Raw genomic sequence first — 21,848 nt, 5'->3', positions numbered from 1 at the left:
TCCGGAGAAGAATTAACAATGCCCCTGGTAAGGATAAGAAGGGACATCAAAAAGATGAGCAACTGGGGGTGGGTCACGCCGCTTTCCAGACCCAAGCCCAGGCTCAAAAGGAGGACTTTGCTCTTTCTGCCTTCCCAGCCTCGTGTCTCTTCCTGCATGCCTGCATGAGCAGATTTGTCTCTAGATTTAGAGGTGAGGCTGATCTTCTGTGTCTGAGCTGGCTTGCAGGTGAGACTTGCTGGGTCCTCACTGATTTGGGTGCACAAGAAAAGCATGCACCGGCAGCCCTGTGGATGGGCAGTCACTAATGGCATTTACCAGTCTGATCTGCCCCTTTCCCTGAACCAGGCAGGATCTCACTTCCGGACTCCTGGGGCTGGGCCGTGTGCCCAGTTCTGGCCAAGGAGGGTGAGTAGAAATGCTACCAACAGGCTGGAGCAGTGCTGATGCTAGACCCTCTCAAAGTCTCTTTCCTCTGTCACTGTGATGTTCCAGAAATGCTGCTTCAGGCTGGGTCTTGGAGTGAGGAGGATGATGGTGACGTGGGAGCAGCAACCCCCATCCCCCTCATGACCTGCCATAGACATATAGCATGAATAAGAAACAAACCTTTGCTGTTGTAAGCCACTGTGTTTGGGGATTTGATCTGGGTGTAGGCTCAGAGAGGGGGTCTAGAGTTCCAGGCACTGGTCTGTTGGTGAATAATGGCTTCAGTGCAGTTCTGGGCTGCAGAGTTCCCTTGGGGAAGCCCTGTGGCTCCAGACAGGGATCTTTGAGAGTTGAGGGGCCTGAGTTAGGGGTCCACTTTGGGGCTGCTCACCTCTCTGCCTGGGCAGCCAGCCCTGTCTGTCCCCTTACCCTCCATGCCCCCATCCATGTATGGTTCCTATGTTTCACCTGCCCAGAAGAGGAGGTCAGATGGCAAGCCAGGTGGGACTGCCTGCTTTCTCTTTATTAATCTGCCCTAGCCCCAGTATCTATCACGCATCCTTTTCTTTCCTCTCCTGGACTCAATTAACCCTACACTATCAATTCCACTTTCCCAGTGAAGAGCATTGCCATCATTTTGCTTTTGTGGCTCGGGGTTCAGACAGCAGCTGCTGCCTCTTTATAGACCTCACCTCCCTAGTCCTCGCTATTGATTGGGTAAGGGCCGGCACTTGACCCAAGCCATACCAATCAGAGGCCTCCTCGATGGTCAGATCGGATTGGTCCAGGGAATGTCACCTGACTCAAGTTGGGCCAATCAGAGCCATTCCCTGGGATACTAGAATTTGAGATCTGGAAAACCTTCTCCTTCTTGACGTTCCCTCAGCTTTCTCTTTCATCTACTTTCTTGAGTTCGGTGGTAGAGCTGGGAGACTCTGGAGCTCTCAGCACTGTGTCTTGCACTGTGTCTTCCACTGTGTGGAAAGAAGTGGTTTACAATAAAAGAAAATGACTTCAAAGTGCAGAGAAACAGAAAATTGCCTGCAGGAGGAAGGAGTGAGTCCTGGCCTGGGTCCCTGCGGCAGGATTCCCCCAATGAGTCCAGGCTCACCTAAGCCATTAGCTTTTTCTCTCCATCCCTTGCAGCTATGACTGTCTCAGAGAATTCAGCATTTATGCTGGTATCTGTCTCCGTAACCTCCCGGGGCCACAATGGGAAGCAATGGGACATATGTGGATGGTTATTAAATTTGTTAAAATATCACTAATTTATTTTTGTGTCAGATGTCCATCCTTTCGAAATCACTATAATTTTTATTTATTTCGCACTACTTGTAAGATAACTTTTCTGAGACTAACAGGCATGTTTAAAATTTTGGTTAAAATTTGGGAGGAATCCAGGGTTCATGGCTGCCAGTCATGGAACCTTGATCAGTCCCTGGAAGGTGTGTGTGCTTCTCAGGGCTGCCTGATGAAGTACCAGCCACTGGGTGAAATGTATTCGGTCGAAGTTCCAGAGGCCAGAAGGCTGCAATTCAAGGTACCAGCAGGGCTCTGGGGGAAAATCCTTCGTTGTCTCCTCCAGCTTCCAGGGGTTGCCGGTAATCCTGGCCATACCTTGGACTGTGGCTGCATCGTTCCGGTCTCTGCCTCTGTCTTCAATGTCCCTCTCCTTACTGAGACCCTAGTTGTTGGAATTACAGTCCACCCTCATCCAGTTCGACATCATCTTAACTTGATTATTTCTGCAAAGACCCTCTTTTCAAATACAGTGTGGGGGGCAGTCTAGTAGCTCATCATATCCTTTTAAGGAATATGGTGCAACCTACAAAGCAGGCATTTCAGGCAGAGAATCTGAGGCTTTTTCATAAGAAGCCTGGGGGCGGGCCCAGAGCTGGATTACCTGGAGGAAATCAACCGTTAAGGATCCTAAGAGAAGTTGCCAATTGCCCCTAAGCACTTATTTCAGACCGTCTTACTGTTTATATTCCATCTTTTACATACATTCTGGGTGATGCTCTTCCTTTGCTTCACTTAGATATTTTAATTAAAGTTTCAACGTTTATAAAAATTAAAGGCGAGAGCCAGAGTAGTAGAGTGGAAAGAATACAAAAGAGCTCAAGCCACCCCGGACCTATGTGGGATCCCAACTCTACAAAACACTGACTGTTGACCTCAGGCAAATGACTCCTTTTCTCTAGATGTCAGCATTTACAAATCAAGGTTATGGTGAGGATTTATTTTAGATAAGATGCAAATGCACCTGGCACAGTGCATGGCATGTAACAGGTTTTCGATATATGCACATAGTGATAGTATTATTTCATTTTTTTAAAAGATTTTATTTATTTATTAGAGAGAGAGAGAGAGAGGGCACAAGTAGGCAGAGAGGCAGGCAGAGGGAGAGGGAGAAGCAGACTCTCCACTGAGCAGGGAGCCCGACGTGGGGCTCGATCCCAGGACCCTGGGATCATGACCTGAGCCGAAGGCAGACGCTTCACTGACTGAGCCACCCAGGCGCCCCAGTATTATTTCATTTAATTGGCTGGCAATGAGATTTGTAGATGTAACAGAGAGAAAATTAGATCAGGATTAAAACAACAACATTTACTTCAAAACAAACCATTAGAGATCCTATTTATAATTTTCAAATTCATACACAGCCTCATTTCATAAAGGATTTAATAAGGCCTCTGAGTATTCCCATACAAAATAAGGTACCTCTGTTTTACTACAGAGAACTGATTGAAGGGGAAAGAACACGGGAGTTTAAATAATCGAAGTCTGAGCAGACCAATGACAGCATGCGTTCCTAAGACAAACAGGGTCGTATGGACGCAGGGCTATTTGTCAGGGACTGCGTGTCACCCCTCAGCCCACTGGAAACACGCCATGCTGTATTTTCCTGGGTCTTTCACTGGCTGGGGGGAATGTGTCAGGATCGGGGGCCCCTTTTCAACCAGGCTGCAGTTTCCCTTGATGGAACTGGCAGAGGGCCCTGACTCCCGGGTGATTTCCTGATCTCGAGCGTTCATGGAACTATCAGGATTCTGCAATCCAAGCGCCTGCTAGGCTGTCTTCATCTGTGGCTGAAATTCCTCCCGCTGTTCCAGGTCACTGAGCTGCTTTTCCCTGGCCATTTTCCTGGGCTTTGGAGAGGCGCCACCTTGCTTAGTGGAGCAGCGACCCCAGAAAGCCTGGCCTCAGCTAACACAGTCACCTGGGCCCTTCCCCTCCGCCTCAGTGGGCAGTAAAGCCTCGAGACCTTCTGAGATTCAGAGAGGCCACTATAGTCAGAGTTAGGCTTTTATCAGCTTCCCTAACTGTGAAATGGGGGGGGGGGGAACGTGCTACGAATAGAATTGCGATGAGAACGGAAGGAGCAGATGGGGGCGGGGGCTCCTCCCACCCCACAGGTTAGAACAGACATGCTCTCAGCTGTTTGTTGGCTCTCTTTCCTGTCCATCCTCACCTATAAATGACGTTTGGACCCCACGATCAAATCTCAAAGACTGGAGAGAACCTAAATGCGCTGGCCTTGATTTCAGAAGACGGGGTCCTTGAAGTTCGCCCTTCCCTAGCAATGGGGCCAGGGGACGTGCCAGTGGAGAAGGTCTCCCCTTTACAGATTAATCTTCAAGATGCAGGCAGAACACTTTCCTGCCTTCCCCATGGGCTGCCAAAGACATGAGAGGGGTATCAAAGTACTCTGCCCATGGCACAGACCTTGTAAAGTCAAGGATCTCTGATACCCAGGCCAGCCCTTGATGTGGAGCCCTAGGTGCAGAGAGGCTGGGACCATCCCTGCCCCCACGCTCATGGCACCGAGGGCAGTAGGACCAGGGCCTGCCCCGTTCATCCAGTTCCTGAGCCTGAAAGGAATCATAACGCTTCTTGGCCTCCATCCCCCAGTGGCTCCGGGCCACAATAGAGGGTCCTTATCTCACTGCCGGTGTCCTCCGGGGAGGCCACCTGGGCAGATGAGGTCACAACACATTTTGATTGTTCGTCTCTCTGTGGCCTCGGTCCAGGCATCCCACCCTGGTCCCCAGCTGAGCCTTGCGGTGGCTTGCTGCTGTCGTACTGTCTCAGGATGGGTAAGGAGGGCAGACTGCGGTCATGTGAACGTGTACGATCTTGTGCCTGTAACGTCCGGGTTCACCGACAGGCGATATCTACGCAGCTAGTGGAAATTCCTTGTTCAGCATTAAATATGCGGGGCAAGGGGCCGTTTTTCACTGGGCTCTGGAGCCTGATTACCTCCATGGAACCCCAGCCTGCCCCCTCTTAGCCATGTGCCCTCAACCTGCCCTTCTTCACCTATAACGGGGTGGGAGGAGGGGCAAAAGTACCTGGCCCATAGGATGGATGGACAGACTGCATGGCATAGACTGGGTGTCCAATAAAAGTGTGCCCTTGCGGTCATCCGCTCTGTGCAAGCCACTGCCCCACCTGGATGCACCGGAGACACCCCCAAAGACACCATGTACGGAAGTACCCCCTCCCTTCAGGTCCTGAAGCTCATTCTGTCAGAGTGTGAGCCACATGAGAACAGAGGCGGGGCTTGCTCCCAGCTGTGTCCCCTTGTATCTGACCTTGAATAAACATCTGCCGAACAGCTGGATGAAAGCATACGCAGTAGAAAGAGCCCAGGATCTAGGGGATGGGAGATTAGATTTCAAGTCCTTCATATTTCAGTTCAGAGCTGCAGACGTGGGCAATCCTAGTAATACGCACCTCAGGAAGTGTGGAAAGTAAGGGTTAAAGCAGTGACTCCTCACCAGGGCGACCTGCCTGCTGGGGAGCATCGGGCAACGTCTGGGGTCAGTTTTGGTCGTCACAACAACAGAGGTGCTACCAGTATCGATGGGCGGAGGCCACAGATGCTGGTGAACCTCATACAATGCACGGGACAGTCCCCGCATCCAAACATTGATGTCAACCGTCATCCAATGTCAATAGGACCGAGGCTAAGAAATCCGGATTAAAGAAACGGGATCTCAAACCATAAAACCATATACCGATGTCGCTTATTATTATTAATAGTATTATTTAGTATAACAAATGGCAGAATTTGATTTTTTTAAATATAACATTTTCAGGGCCTCCAAACGTCACTTTAATGTGGTTTTAAGTCTGTCGGTTTCTTTACGAGATAACACAGATAGAAAATCCAGCTCCTGAAACTCCTCTCTCACCAAGGGCTCCCGATTCTGGAAAACTCTGTCATATGCTATTGAAAAGACCTTTTGGAAAAACTGCACTCATCTCTTTGGCCCAAAATAGGAGGACACGACCCACAGTATGTTCCTCAAGCTAATGGAAGCCTCAGATGCCAAGGCCTTTAAGTCCCTGGACCAGTCCCTGGAAGCAGACGTTCCACCTGGCCTGGTGGCCTTCTGTCAGTTGAGACCAGAAACCAGTAATAAGCTGTGTTTCTAGAAAATCAGGCAGTGCTCATTTAAATTTTGCTCTCTGTTTAGAACCTGAGGTCCAGAGAGGTCGGACCCAGGGCATGTCCTCCGCGATCCCAAAGTGGCCCCTCTACGTCTGCATCCCAGCATCTCCCCTGCCACCTGCGAGCATCCTGAGGGCAGTGGTCCTGCTCGATCTGCTTCCACGTCTCAGGGTCCAGTCCAAGATTACGGCTTCCTGTTAGAGGACTGAATGAGAATCTCCTAGAGGAGCTAGCGTGGCTGATGTCTGCCCGCATCCCCTGGGCACTGCATACTGAGGATGGCTTCCTCATTGAATGCGGGGGAGGGGAACCTTTTCTCTGCCCCAGGGCTCGTTCTCGCTGAGGAAGCACACAGGCTCTGTGCAGGGGCCAGGTAGCCGTGCAGGGGTGAGGCCCTCGGGAGCACGCCTAGTTAAGCCCACGAGGGCTCAGAGCTGCAGGTCACTACCCCAGAGCGAGGGAGACAGAGGGCTGGAAGGGTTGCAGTTTTAGATAGGGATTCTTGTGACCAGCTCAGAACCTGCTAGAGGAGGCCCTGTTTGAGCACACTCGGCCTCTCTCAGCAGAAGTTCTCAAACTATGAGGCGTCCAAATGACACCAAGAGCATGTTAAAATGCACATCACCAGGCCTGTTCACTGACCAGCCAGCCTCTGACTCAGAGGGTGCGGTGTCCATTCAGTAAGGCGGCTGTAACACATCACTACCATCTGGGGGGCTTACAACAACAGAAACGTATTGTCTCTTGGTTCTGGAGGCCAGAAGTCTGAACTCAAGGTGGGCAGCCGGGTTGGTTCCTTCTGGAGGCTGAGGGAGAATCTGGTCCAGGCCTCTCTCCCAGCTTCTGGTGGCAGCTGGCCATCCCTGGCGTTCCTGTCTCCATACCCTTGCAGCTTGGGAGTCATATTGGAGTAGGGATGACGGCCCCGTCCTCCCGTAGGACCTCATCTTAACTAATTATGTCTGCAACAACCCTATGTCCAACTGAGGTCACGTTCTAAGGGACTGGAGGCGAGAACTTCAACATATCTTTCTGGGGGGCACAATTCAAACCATAACAGGTGCAGCAACTGCAAATGCTAATACCCCCTCCCCCCACATTCCCCCGGGGTTTGTGATGTATACTCCTGTGACCAGGGCCCTTCCTTCTGATTCACCTTGGTGGCCCTCTGTGCAGCAGGAGCCGGCCCAGTCTGCCGTGAGCTGATGGCCTGGTGCGCGGAGAAGGAAAGCTGACAGCCACTGGAGGCTGCCCGGGGCAGTGGGGCCCCAGCCAGTGTGAAGGGGAGCCCGGCTCAGCATCTCAGCATCCCCTCCCCAGTCAAGCCCCCGGCCACTGGCGGATGTCAGATAGGAAGGTTTAATGTTCCAACTGCTCAAGTGCCGACATGGCAGGTGCTGCAATCACAGGGTTGCAGAATGGGGTGGGGGACAAAGAGGTCCCCCGTTTTTTCTGGGTTTAAAAGGAAAACTCTTGGCTTTGGGAAAGCTGTGCCTCACGAATGGACTCCTCACAGGCATGTACAGATGAGAAACTGCAGCAGGGAGGGCTGTGGTGGTTGTGATGTGGCTCCTTTCCCACGTTCCCTGTGGAGCAGGAATGGGGTTGGACGTGGAGGGGTCAACATGGTGCTCAGACAGCATCCCGGTGGGACTGCAGCGAGGCCCTGCACCGGGATCCTTCCATATGGCAGGTGGGAGCGAGCCTACCAGCCTTCGGGGCCCCTGGGTGTGTATGGGGGGTGGGCAGCTCAGGTGAGCAGAGAGGGAGGGACACAAGAGCAGGAACCACAGCTCGGACCCCATGCCCACAGCGCCCCCTACAGTCAGCCATCTCTTCCCAGTCTCCTGCAGCTTCCGCACACGCTGATCCTGGACCCCGACGCCTCCTGTCTGGGAAACGGCTCTGCTCTCTTTCTTTCTTTCGCCAACCTCTGTTCACTGTCCCACCTCACTTCAGATCCAAGACGACACATCTCTAAGGGGTCCTCCGCACGGCTGGGCGATCCTACTACATTTCCCTGATCCACTCACTTCTCCATGTGGGAAAGAACATCCCACTGGTTGAAGGCACGAGACAGTGGCGTTCCTGCTAAACGCAGCCAGATGCGACCCCTCAACGACACAAGGAGGCATATCTCGTTTTCATTTTCACGTAGGAGGAAATCATTTGGATTCTTTGGATTCCAAAGGAAGCATCTTCCGGCACACAGCACAGGGCGACACACCACCACCGCTGCCCGCTTGGGCCCGTCCCTGCTCAGGCCTCCCGCAGGCTCGCGTCAGCCAGCAGGTGCTCTCTGAGGACCCCTCCGTCCACGCCTGAAGGGAGGACGGGTCCAGAGCACGGCTGCCTGGAGCCCATGGTGCACAGTCCCCGAGATGGCTTGAGCAGAAATTCCTGGAGCCGGGTTTCTAGACTGGGGAGGGACCGTGAGCCTCAGAGCCGGCAGGACAGCAGGGAAATGATGGTGAGCTCTGAAACCACCCCCGTGTTGGTGGCCACCTTCCCCAGGCCTGATGGGCCGCGGTCACAGAGGCCCTTCTCGTTCTGCGGGCCAGAACAGGGACACCAGACAGACGCGGTCCCGCACGGTGAGGCTGCTGCTTCAGCCTGGTGTGTGTATCTGGGCTGACCCGGGCACCCCCCGGTCAGAGAGCTGTCGCCGCCCAGGACAAGTGACCGGCCTATCCCAGCACCTTACGGGGAATGGGGCCCTGCCCGGCAGCCCACTGGCTGGAACCCAAGCAACCCTGAACAGGGTCCCCCACCTTCCACCACTGCCCGCCCCCGTGCATGCCCCTCAAAGTCAAACTTCTTCACTGGCTGTGGTGTCTACGTTTTGCTTCTCTGTGTACCGTCCTCACTCCTGGCCCTCCACGCCCTTCCCCTCCTCGCCCCTCTGGGCTCAGCCGGGCATGGTGCCTCGGGGAGCTTCCCTGACCCCCAGGCTGAGCCCGGCACCTGCTGTGAGAGCCCCAGCCGGGGCTGCCGTGTTTCCCCTGGTAACATGCTCTCTGTTGCTGTCACCTGCTGTGAGCGAGAACAGCGCAGTCCGGGTGCCGGCATGGCTCCCGCTGGGACTTACCCATCCGGCGCTCCTGGAGGGCTGGAAGCGTATGTGAGAGGCCCTGCGAGCCCAAGGCCCAGTTCAGTGTCCATCAGATGCAACTGGTCTGCTGCTCGCCCTGCCTGCAGGGCTTCGGCGCCCACCCCACAGTCCCACCGCTGCCCGAATCCTGCTCTGGCCAATCAGCCCCAGTTGGATGAGCCGCTGACAGTAACCCTGCTGGGACCAAGCCTGAGTCTTCTGCTTCCTTTGCTGACCGACCCTGTATGGGCAGTGCTGGGGCCCGCTCAGACCCAACCCGAGCCCCTCCTAACCCGGTGCTGTCCCGGGTCCTGCCAGCCCAGTGATGCTGGCGTGCCTGCCCAGCCAGCCCTCACCACCTCACCCCATTAAATCATAACAATAACAGTAACCTTTCCATGAGGACTCTGACCTTGTCAGGCATGGTATCCACAGCCTCATTTAATCTGGCAACAACCATACTGCAAGGGAGGGATTTCCATCCTGTCTATGCTGAAAATGAGGCTTAGTGAAGTGAGCCGTCCCGTCCTGTACGGTCAGTCTGGCAGGGGCAGACCCTGGGCGCTTTCCATCCAGAGCTCTGGCCCTGAGCCATCCCCGAGTCTGCCCCGCTGCGCCGGCATCCCTGTGGGCCGGCCCGGTCCTGCCATGGCTACCCCACTTTGCATGAAGACCCCGAGGTCCAGGGAATGAAGGTGGTGTCTGGCTCGCATGGCAGAGGCAGGATTAGAACACGGGGCCACCTGCTGCTTCCCTTCCCGCACCATGGCTGGCTTCGCGGGGGGCCAGGGACCTCCATTCTCCCGGGGAGACGTGCTGCCATCTGGGAGGGCTCTGTCCAGCAGATGCTGGTGGAGGACTTACTTCTCTCTGTTGAATATGATGAATTCCTTCCGCACAGTCTCCAAGCACTGCTGGAGGTGTCCATTCTGCCAAAGAGCAGAGAGGGGAGCGTAAATGACGGAGCACCCTCCAGGGAGCCATGACAGAGGAGTGACCACGAACAGAGCTGGGTCTAAATGGGACTGCCGATGCCTGGGGCCGGGGAAGAGCTATGTGGCTGAGCAGCCCTGACGGTATGGGCGGCTATGAGGGGAGCCTGGCAGATGAAGATGTTTGCCTCAATTTTAAGCCATTAAATCCAACTTAAAAGTCATGTTGGAATGGAATATGGGTTGAAAATCATGAAGCTGGGTTTCCCGATTGCTGGACTGTTCATTAGGCCTATTACGAAGTGGGATGGGAGGGGGGTAGAATTTCAAGACCACCCTGCAAAGGTGCTCACCCTCTTCAAGAACAGATGCCAAGAACAAGTGCTCTGTAACCCAGGTCTTAGAGGCTGCACGAATGCCGGACGGATACTGCACGCCTGTGCAGAACCCCACCCACCCTCGTGCGTGCTTGTTAACACGCACTCAGGTGTCTCCAGGCCAGCTTCTGCATTAGGCTCAGCAGGCCTAGGGCCTAGGGCCCACAGTACTTTTAGGGGCTACAAAGATGTTTTGATTTCTTTTAAAATAAGGAGGGGAAAGAAAGAACTTTTAGCATTGAAAGCTATCTTCATCTTCATACCCATATGGTTGTCAAAGATAATTTTAAATCTTTTTTATGGGGGAATAGGCAGCTGTGGGTTGAATCATGCCCCTTAAAAAGATGTGTCAAGGGGCACCTCGTTGGCTCAGTCCGTTAAGTGCTTGGCTCTTGGTTTGGGCTCAGGTCATGATCTCACAGGTTGTGGGATCGAGCCCTGAGTCGGGCTCCACGGTGAGCAAGGAGTCTGCTTCAGATGCTTTCTCCTCCTCCCTCCCCTGCTGCTCCACCTCACTAGCTCTCTCTCGATCTCCCTAAAATAAATAAATAAAATCTTACCAAAAAAAAAAGACGTGTTGAAGTCCTAAGCCCTGGTAATGGTGAATGTGACCTTATTTGGAAACAGGGTCTTTGAGGTCCTACTAGAGTAGGATGGGCCCTCAACCAATATCTGGTGTCCTTAGAAGAAGGCCCTGTAAAGGCCCAGAGACACGGACAGGAAACACCACGTGGCGAAGGAGGCAGGTACCGGTGGAAGCAGCTGAAGCCCACTGGTGCCACTGAAAGTGGGAGGGGCACTGAAGGACCGCCCCCCCCCTCGCCCCGCAGCCTTTGGAGAGAGCATAGCTCTGTCCATACCTTGATTTTGAACTGCGGCTTCCAGGACGGTGAGAGAACATGTTTTGGTGGCTTTAAGTCACCACGTTGTGCCCGGGGCCCATGAAAGGCAGCCCCCCGCCCCGAGGGTACCCCCACAGCACAGCCTTTCCAGAGGGTGCCCAGGACTGCCCGGCACGGCGCGGTGTCCCCCCGCATGGCATGCATTCTTCCACTCCTGCCCAGAGATGCACGAGGCCCCTGCACTAGGACTCGCGGCCACGTGAGCGGCTCCTACGGACATGTGCACCGCGGCGGTTCCCTCGGTTTCGCTATAAAAACCACTCCATCGATGGAGCCATTTTACTGACTGCAAATGAAGGTGTGTGGAGAGGCCGAGTGACATGCCTAAGAACAGGCTTGCTCCTTTCTGTTCCCTGGAGTCTAGGATTCCTCCCCTCCCAGGGTCCGCTCCTGAGACCCCGCTCACCAGAGGACAGCTGTCCTTCGTGCCGTCTTTGGACCTGTTCTTCGCCAACCTCTTCTTCTTTTTGTGAAGAGGCTTGGATTCGAGGATCATTTCTTCAAGTTCAAATGTGGGATCACAGTTCAATCTCCCCTTCTGAAAGCAAGCGGAAAAGCAGACTCGAGTGTCTTGGATCCCCCCATCCTTGGACATTCATTCATTCATTCATTCATTCCATCCATCATTCATTCAACGTAATGATTAACTACTACAGTGGGGTACACAGTTACGTCTTTTTTTTCTGGTGAGGAGAAGCACGTTCTCCCTGCAGCCCTCATTCATTTATCCTCGTATCCCCCCGACCCCATTAACATCTACATGACTCTTCAGTCTCCTTCCTGCGAAGGTGCCTTTTGCCAGGCTGAGTTCAGCTTCCCAATCTGACTTAACCACTTATTTTATCACACACACATTCTCATGTTATGACTATTTTTTCTGTAACTATCCTTTTTAATAATTTAGTTTTAAAATGCCATTTATGGCCATAATCCTCCCAGTTCCCCATGCCAGCTCCCTCTTACCCCTCAGCTGGGGACAGGCTAGGCTCCACCCACTTTGGTTAGGAGGAATTTTGTCTCCCTGACTTCTGGACTGTGCACCCAAGGTGCCAGGTGGCCGTTGTCCATCCTGGGACCCAGCTAGAGACGCCAGTCCCCTCAGGCAATACAGCCTGGTGGTTATGCCATCCACAGTCTGGAGGTGCACAGGGACCTCTTCCAAAAAGCTGGTCCAAGTCTTTCCTGGCCTGATTTATTTGCCATTTATTCATTCATTCATTCACTCACTCATTCATTCCTTTCAATGCAGGCTCTGGACATAGACTCCCTGTGGTCAATTTCTCACTGAGTAATCGTGGGCAAGTTACTTAACCTGAGAATACTACCTACGAGAAGCACTTCCCTGTCGTGGAACTTATATGAGATAATGCACGTGGAATTTTAGAACAATGCCTGGCACGCAGAACACTCAATCCCGTTGGACCATTATCATTCATCCATTTATATCTGTGTGACAATCACACATCAAGAACTTCTAGTGCCTTCTAGCACCACCCATTGCTCTGGGGTCTCTCTCAGGCAGAGGCCAGCCCAGGCTACATGGGCTCTGGCCTCCGAAGCTCTCAGGGGATGGCAGACGCACTGTAACAGAACGATATTAACTGCTCATGTACATCTACGCACCCGTCCAGTGGAGGATCAGAGAGGCTGCGATTCACTCTAGGTAAGGAGGTGGGGGGCTGGCCTGGGGCATGTCCCATTGGAGGCAATGCTTAAGTCTGCCTCCCTTCCAGAATGCAGTTACCGAGACCCTCAAATGGGCCAGTCGCTGGGTTTGAAGCGGTCTTGAAGGAGGGACAGGAGATGCCGGGGGACAAGGAGAGGAAGGGCATCCCCAGAGGGGGAAGTAGCGTGTGCACAGGTACATGGCCGAGACACAGTGTGGCCAGAGGGCACACGGCAGGCGTCCGGGTGTGGCTGAAGCAGGGGTCCTCTGCACGTGTTTGTGTGGAAGTGTGCGCGAGTGTGAGTGTGTGTGCTTGTGAGTGTGCACGAGTGTGCACGAGTGTGCATGTGCTTGTGAGTGTGCATGAGTGTGCGCGAGTGTGCATGTGCTTGTGAGTATGCATGAGTGTGTGCGAGTGTGCGTGTGCTTGTGAGTGTGCACGAGTGTGTTTGGGTGGGCTTGGGGAAGAGCAGGAGGTGCGGTCTACAAAAGGCTGATGGACACAACCCACGTTGGCCCCAAGGGTCATCCAGGCATCTGGCACACAGCCTTGGGGAAGGCTCAGCCCTGGCAACAGGGAGACAGCTTTAGGCAATTTGTGCTCCATACAAAGGACTGCATCGAGATCCCTGGGTTTTGGCAACCTGGCGTACGCCGGGCAGAAGAGGACCACCAAGGAGGCTAGCCTATTTCTCTGGCATATCCGGAGTGCGCATTCTGAGGGAAGCCAACCCAGGGAAGTGAGTCCAGAGCTCCAGCAGGTTTATTAATTAAAACAGCCATTACCAGGGTGGTATTTACTGAGGGCTCACTGAGTACCAGGTTCTGCTCCGAGTCTTGGGAGGCCTCTTGGCATTTACTCTTCCCAAGTTCGGTGTGTGTGTGTGTGTGTGTGTGTGTGTGTGTGATCTCTCTCATCTCCCCAGTGACCCGAGGTGAAGAACCCCTTCCGGTGTACACCCGAGGTCACAGAGGTGGGAGTGCACCCAAGTCTCTACGGCCTGTGCCCCCAGGTGGGACAGCCTGCAGTCTCCCTCCAGGACCCAGCCCTGGGTCACTATAGGTGCCTTTGTATGTTGATTGGCTTATTACTGGGACAAAATTCCTAGCGCACTGGCTGTCAACAGGGGGCAGCTGTCGCCAGGGGTGCTTGGCAATGTCTGGAGATGGTTCTGGTTGTCACAGCTGGGGAGGACTATGAGCACTCGCAGAGTTCAGGGATGAGTGCGGGTAGAGTTCAGGGATGCCGCTAGTCTCCGATGGACGGGACAGGCCCCCACCCAAGAATCGTCTGGTCGTAAGGCCAACTAACTGTAGCACAGTTGAGGAGGCCTGCTCTCATCTGCAAGCTCCCTGACAATGGGCACCAAGACTGTTTTCTTTATAGGGGTTCCCCTCGGGTCACACGCAGTGCCTGCATATGCAGGTATTCAGTGAATACAGGCCAGCTGGATCGGTGGGTGGGTGGATGCACATAGGTTGGTGTGATTCTCCCCCCCAGTGCCTGGACCTGCGCACACAGTGGGTGTGATTCAATAAAAGAAAGGAAGCTCTGTGCCCACAAAGACCTTCTACAAGGAGAGAAGCTTCCCAGGTGGAATCTTGGAAAAGAGGTCCAAATCCACAGTCGATCTCTGCGTAATGTGAACCCTTTGGAGCTCCTGTGGCCATGGCCAGCAGAGGCCTCCCCAGCCAGCTTCGGGGTGTTCCTCCAGAGCAGGGCAGGGGACCCCGCAGAGGGATGGCATGCCAGTGGACCATACCCCCACTCACATTAGGCACAAAGCCGGGCGTCAGCGCCTTCTCGAACACAGCATCCCAGTTCATGTCGGCCAAGTAGGGTGCGCTCTGAACGTCACCGAGGCTGGACAGGCGGCTCTCAGGGTCCTTGGTCAGGAGCTGCGGGCAGAGGGCAAATGTGCTTGCCTGAGCTATGTGCCCCGCTGAGGTTAACGGGGACCCCGAAGGTGGAAATCTAGCAAAAATGAAGGTGCCTCTGCTTTTTATGCTCCGTTAATTCTGTGCTCTGTGTTGCCATTGTCGGAAGCATCACCTACACTCAGCCCTCTGTCGCCAGAGAGGAACCCAGAAGGCAGGCTGCTTCCAAATGGTCACCCAGAAAGAGACTCTTCGGCAGGACCTGGATTTTCAGCCACTGTGCTGTCCCTGGCGACTAGCGCCCATGACATCCCACTCACGCTGATGTCTGCAGAGGCTTCCAATTAAATATAAAAAGAATTAGCCACCTCATCTTGAGACTGTCAGCTTGGTAACGGATGTGCGAGAAAGTGTAATAGAATTTATCCCTGGGCAGCTCTGTGGTGACCTCTGTGGCCTGATGGAGTGGCCTCATTTGTAGCCAAGGGTATAAATTTTAGCTTCGCCTCAGATAGAATTTTTGCTAATACGGGATAATGCAGTATATATAAAAAAACAGCCACGCAGTACTACCTTGCACCCAAATGGGGCTTTCAGCTTTTCAAATACGTACTGGCTTACCCAGCACAAAGAACACTTGGGCTAACAGTGCCAGACAGGGGCCCTTGCCCCGGGCCTGCCAACCCCCCACTCCCACCCCCACCCCAGCTGCGAGGCACGGACAGGCTGCTGACGGCTGTGCACCTGTTTCCTCCTCTAGAGAAGGAAGGCAACTCTTCCATTTCCAGCGCATGATTAGGATGGGACTCAAGGTGATTGGTAAGGGCGTGGCCAATGCTAAGGGGGGTGTGGCACCTGGCTGCCAACAGGTGGGAGCTAGAAGTCAGAGTGCCCCTGCCGGTTTGCTGAGCGCCCCCACCTGTCCCCCGACACTGCAGAAATCTCCCAGCTGTGCCCAGCGAGCAGGCTGCGGTCACACCACGTGAGGACACCTGGCAAAGTCCTATCTGCTAGTCATGGCAGCCTTCTCCCAGGGGCTGCCCCAAAACATCAGGTGCAGCTTTAAACAGACACTCCACTCCTGTGCTCCATGGGAGTTCCCTGTTCAGGACAAGCAGTGCCCCTGGGTGCAGGGGGCAGGGAGGGGGGCAGGCACTGGCATGGGCGTAGGGCATCCAGGTGATTCTAGTCAGCAGTGGGTTCTAAGGACCCCTGACTTCCAAGAAGCAAGTACTGAATCTCCTCTAAAGCAGCTTAGTCATGGCCAGCGGTGTAGGGAAGAACAGCGGTGTCTGGAGCGGGGAGAGCCTGGACTCAAACCTTGCCTCCGCCCTCAGACAGCCCTGTGGCGCGGACGGGACTGTGCCCTCCTGAGCCTCTGTGTTCTCACCTCTAATATGGGCTCCCAGGGCTGTGAGGACTGCGAAGAGCCAGCGTCCGGCCCCGAACACGACATTCCCTCAAGCACTGCTGGCCGCCGTTACCGTCGTCCTTCTACAAATGACTGGGTCCCAACCACGTGCCAGACTCCATCCACCCTGAGCATCTCGGGGGATCCCGAGGCAGGAAAGCTAAATGCCAGCCTCCAAAGGAGGGCACCACAGCCCTACTGCGCCAAACTCGAGCGGGCTTCAGAACCACCCGGGAAGCTGATGGAAATACAAACCACAGCGCCCCCCCCGCCCCCAGAGTTTCTGAGTCAGAAGGTCTGGGTGGAGCCTGGGAATCTGCATTTCCAACACGCTCCCCGCTGTTGCTGCTTCTCCTGCCGCTGCTGGCCCAGGGGACACCCTTGGGGACCCAGTGCTTTGTTCTAGTCAACTCTAGCTCCTGGAAAAAGTCAGGAGATGCCCCATTTCTTAAAGCTCAGCGACTTAAAAGACCATCTGTGGCAACACTTTTAAAGAGCCGTATGCGTTAAGTATTTCTATTTATTAGGAGCCTGTAGTGGAGTGAAAAGAGCCCGGGGCCCTGTTGCCGCAGATGTGTCTCCAAGCGGACTCTAGCACCCAGTGGCTCTGTGATCCTGGACGCGAGACTGTGAGTGGGCTTACGATGTGGTGTGAGCGCTCTGCCTACTTTATCCAGCCCACCGCTGGCATTCCGTTCCTTCTCTCATGCCTGAATGTGCTGGGAGGCCTCTTTGCACTGACTTCAGCCCCCAGGCCCGGCCGGCTGGTGGCTGTCCCCTTACCTTCTTCAGCAGTGCCACCATGCCTTTGCACCACGTGGAGGAGTAGTGGACGCGCTCCACCTTGAACATGTTGAGGATCTCATCAATGGGTGTGGCCGAGTGGATTTCATACGGTCTCTGCAAGCAAAGGACCAGACAGGGAGTCAGAGAGAAGCCAATCGGAAGACACCGCGCATGCAGTTAAAACGGTGTAGACACCAGGGGGTGGCTTATTCTTTCCCTTCATGTAACAGTGGGCGTTCCTCTTCCACTGCAGAGCCCGTGGCCCTACCCATGTGCCAACAGGGACCAGGCCTGCAAGGTGGAGCCAGAACTCAGCAGGTGGGTGCTGGAGCTTAAATGAACTTGTCAAGGTCACATACCCGGTAAGTGGCAGAGGCAGGATCCACACCCAACAGCCTAACTCCTGAGTCCCTGCTCCAGGCCTGGGGATGGGGTGGCTCTCACCATCCACTGGACACCCAGCGTCACCTCCAGTCAAGGCCCCTACCTGCTGGTGGGCCTCACACCGTATTTCCCAGCACTGGCTGAGCTGGCCAGGAGTGCACAGGGCCAGAATCACCAAGGTCTGGGTCCAGTAGGGTGGATGGATGGGGGGATGCCGGGCTTCTACCTACCACCCTCCCCCCTCTCCCCCAGTGAGGATGCATAACTCTGTTCTCCAACTGGCCAGCTTGGCAGAGCATTAAACCTCCTGGCGCATTTTTCCAACATTGCTTGGGCAGTTTCTTGCTTCCAAGAACCTCTCAAAACTTGGGATGGGACCCTGGGTACAGAGCTTGCACACTGTCTGAACTCTGCACCTGCTCCCCCACCCAGGTTCTCTCCCCCTCTTCACCCTCCACCCAGCTCCATGGGCCAAGATGCTTTGAGGTTTGCATCACGGTCAAGTGGCTCAGGGCTGGAACAGGCAGTCACTTCTGGAGCACGTGTGGCCCACCAACTAGAGAAACCGAGAGCAGTGAATTCATAGTTGTCCGCGTGAACCTGATTGTCTACTACGAAATTCCTGCTGGGGCATCCTCGGAGGTGGGCTTGTCTGGTACTCATTTCTGTGTTCTCAGGCTCTCCGGCAGCCTCTGCCATCCCGCAGAGCACGATGACAAGCTTGATGAGTCCATCCATCCGCAAACACTGATTGGACAGCTGCAAGGGGGTGGAGCCTGTACTGCGCTCACGTGGCTCTTAAAGCACTGGCCCCAGCCCCGTGGAATTGGGATTCCCACAGGGTTGCTGCTCATAGGAAGTGCCAGCCCAAGGAGGTGAGGGCATCCTGAGCCCTGGATGGGTGATGAACCCCTGCGACGGAGGAGCATCTTTATCTTCATCAAATGGGGCTCCCCTGGGGAAGACGGCTGTGCCTTCCGATGCGCCTACCCAGAAGGGGACCTTTTCCTGACCTCTCCTCCTCTTTCTTCTGTCAATCGAATTGGGAACTCCCCCTTTTGTCCTATAATCTGCAGAGCAAAGCCAAAACCTGTGGGCTCCCTAGAAAGGCCAGCTAACTAGACATGCTAACATTTTTTACATATGTCTTCAAACATTTTCTTCCAATGTCATGGGAAGTGGAGTAGGGCTCCAGTAAAGAACACTTTAGAATTTCTTCATGAGGCTGTTGCCTTCCCCTGCCTTCACAGGACCCGCCTCACTTGACCAGTAGGAGCTACCATGATTAGAAATAACAGGAGTGAACATGGAGAGCGGAGACGGCGGTTTCTGGACTGTTGCGGATCGCTTCTCCCCAACTTCTTGCTTCTGGAGAAACCGTTCCTCCCATCCTGTCCCAGCGGTACCTGGAGGTGGGAGGAGCTTGGGAGATGGAGCGGTCTCACCTCCTCATTTTAGAAGTCGGGACACTGAGGCTGGAAGACAAACAGCGACCCTGCCCCCATCCCACAGAGATGCAGGTTCTCCTTCCCTGCTGTTTCTCCGACATCAGAGCCCGCCTGGCCGAGCGCCTGGCTGGAGAACCAGCCAACAACAAATAGGAAGGTTTTTCTCATCATTCACACTGCATTCTGTCCTCCTTCTTGGTTGCCTCAAGGCATCCATCAATCTGCTTTTCCATCCCCTCTCCAAACCCACCACTCTCTAGCTCTGTCCTCTCTGCTTCTGGAGGGAACCAGACCAATAAGAGTAACAAGGGTCATCATTATGGTAACCCTGATAAGCCACGAGGCCAACACAGTGGTTAAATACATTCACAGATAAGCTGGGAACACCAGGCATGGGATATGCTCTGCAGCTTGTAGCTCTAGGCTCAGCCTTCGTCCATGTGGGTGGTTGCAGAGAAGCCCAGCTCCTTCTACGAGAATATCGGCAAATCCTGAGATCACTATTTCACCTGCTCGGGGAAAGAATTCTACTGAAGCTTGGTTCTCATGCATTGGCCTTAGGATGTGTTGACTCAGAAAAGCAAGTGGCATTTCTAAGGTAAAGTAATTACATGTACTGCTGGGGAAAGTGATTTTAGCAGCAGGGCACCAGATATACTCATTATGGAGTGCAGGTGGGTCTCTATTCCAGGACTGAACTCAGTTTACAAAAAAATGCCAATTTACGGAGAAATCGAAGAGAGGGGACAAGAATTGCTATAGACTTGTTATTTGAGCTGTTAGAGCTGAGCTGGGCTTTGGGGACCATCTAATCCAATGTTTTTTTTTTCCCCCCAAAACCCTTTTACTCCAAATCCCAAACACGGAACAGATGAAAGTGAGGAACACTTTCTCGGGTTATGAAATCTCCAAAGCCAGAAGAAGCATTCCCCACCCCCCCCCAGAACTGTTGAACCACCTCTGCTGGGTCCTAGAGATCCAGGAAACACAGCCTGAAAACCTTGGAACAACCCACACGCTCTTTCCCCTCCCTTAATGGAGACAGAAAACCCAGAGAGTGAGGTCACAGAGTCCATTTCCTCCCAGGTTCTGACTCCTGGCACACTGCTCTCTCTGTCTCTTTACCAAGGGACCAGAAGTCTGTGTTCAACTTGAGGACTGCCTCTCTCCATCAGCTTTGTACACCATTACCATTACACTTCCTATTCTGCTCTGCGGTTGAGCCCATCCAGGGGGTGTAGACCCAGTTCTTCGTTCTGCACTGCAGCCTCTAGGGGAGCTCCACACACCCTCTTTATTCATCACCTCTCTGCACCCTAGACCTTCTCTGTCTACAAGACCCCAAGGAGATGAGTTGACTGGGGTCAAAGGCAAGGTCAGGGAGGTGGCTGGGAAGAAGCAGAGAGGGTACAAGGCCTCAGGGCACCATGGGGGGGTTTGGGGGCCCCACCCTTTGTTTACATCGAGAGCCCACTCTGTGCAAAGCAATGTGTCATGAGCCTGGCACTCAGGATCTCATTTAGTCCTCTTGATTACTCTATGGCAGTGGTCCGCAAGCAGAGACAATCTGTTCCCCAGGGGATAGTGGATGATGTTGGGAAATATTTTTGGTTGCCATAACGCAGTGGGGGAGATTTCTGCCGGCATCTGGTAGGGAGATGCCAGGGATGCTGCTAGCATCCTGCACTGCACAGGACCGCCCCCAGCACAAAGCATTCCCCAGCACCACGTGTCCACAGTGCTGAAGTCGAGGAGCTCTGTGCTTTGGGCCTGAAATCCCGCCCGCCCACTTGGTAGATGAGGAATGGGCTCACCCCAGAGCATTCAGAGACCATGTGGCAAAGCCAGGATGTGAGCCCGGAAATGGGTGATTGCAAAGGACACTCGCTCAACCACCGTGCCCCACGTCCACCAACAGAACCACTGCCTACCTGGTAACCCCGAGTGTCTCCAGCTGACCTCAGAGGCTTCTACAGACTGTCCCCCGACTGTCCTCTGAATGCTGGTCAGTCAACCATGTTTGCTGTGTCCGCCACAGCGGCTCTTCCCCATCTGTACCCACACTGTTCCCTCCAGCAGCTCCGCTGTGACCCAGCTTAGATGTCTGTTCCTTCAGGTATTCTCCACGTTCCTGTGAGCAAGTCATCAGCACTTGATGTGCATCATCCTACCTCAGAGTCATTGCCGGGAGCATAGCTAACACGCATGCAGGATGCGGTGCGTGCTCTGCCGCATTTTCTCACGCCATCCCCACCGTGGCCCATGGTTCGGCCTCATGATCCCCATTTCATGATGGAGGAAGCCGGGGCTCAGAGGAGGTCAGTGACTGAGCCAGAATCAGAGCCCCGAGGAGCCCCGAGTGAGGAAGGGAGCACAGATCTCTGCTCACGGGGCCCCGGGGCCTTCCCCCTGCGGCGCTCATCCACCAGGCGTGACCCAGCCTCCACTCCCAGTGCCTGCTCCAGCATGGAAAGGTGCTAAGTCAGAGAGGACGCCGGCCTGCTGGCAGGCCCCCCCAGGGCAAGAATCACAGCCAGGAGCGGAATCCCGCTGACATTCATCAGGCACGTGCTGACTAATCAGCACCATCGAAATGACTTAATTCTCAAAGCAACCCTGTTGGGTAAATATTATTATTAATTTTTTTTCCCCAGTTAACAGATGAGGATTGTTAGCACTCAATCTGTTTACCAGCTTTGGTTAAGATCACCGACGAGGTACCTGGTAGAGCTAGGGTTTGACCCTGTGAATTCCTCTAAGATCCTCTTTGTCTGTAATGAGGAGGCAGCTTTCGGTTGAGTGAGAGGAAACACTTTCTAGCCCTTAAAGCTGTCAGAAAAGGAAACAGGTTCTTTCTGGACGAAAGGAGCTCCCTGGATGCTGAGGGGAACCAGTGAACAGGTGGGTGATCACCTGTCGGGGATGCCATCTGGAGCCTGGCAGGCGGGAAAGGGGACAACGGCGTGCTGAGGTCTCTAAGGCCCTTCTCTGGGTCTGTGGGCGGGGAATCCTCTCCCCTCTAATCAGAGGGTGTGGTCGCAGTCCAGGGAGACCAAGGGATCTGTACTCTAACAGGGAACTTTCCA

At 54.1% G+C, this 21,848-nt stretch overlaps 1 protein-coding gene across 2 annotated transcripts in view; it reads right to left on the bottom strand.

The window, feature by feature from the left end:
* STK32B (serine/threonine kinase 32B) overlaps window positions 1-21,848 on the bottom strand; it is a 384,614-nt gene that overhangs the window by 6,590 nt on the left and 356,176 nt on the right. For both annotated transcript variants that reach the window (XM_021677602.1, XM_021677603.1), the window contains 4 exons: window positions 16,928-17,044; window positions 14,629-14,754; window positions 11,596-11,727; window positions 9,843-9,907 (listed from right to left, as the gene is read on the bottom strand). In XM_021677602.1, the coding sequence (XP_021533277.1) occupies window positions 9,843-9,907; window positions 11,596-11,727; window positions 14,629-14,754; window positions 16,928-17,044 (440 nt within the window). The remainder of the gene's footprint in view (window positions 1-9,842; window positions 9,908-11,595; window positions 11,728-14,628; window positions 14,755-16,927; window positions 17,045-21,848) is intronic.

Source organism: Neomonachus schauinslandi, chromosome 2 (genome assembly GCF_002201575.2).
Source record: "Neomonachus schauinslandi chromosome 2, ASM220157v2, whole genome shotgun sequence".
In the NCBI taxonomy this organism is placed as follows: Eukaryota; Metazoa; Chordata; class Mammalia; order Carnivora; family Phocidae; genus Neomonachus; species Neomonachus schauinslandi.
Note: the sequence above shows the minus strand (reverse complement) of the source record. Positions and strands in the feature narration are given on the sequence as shown.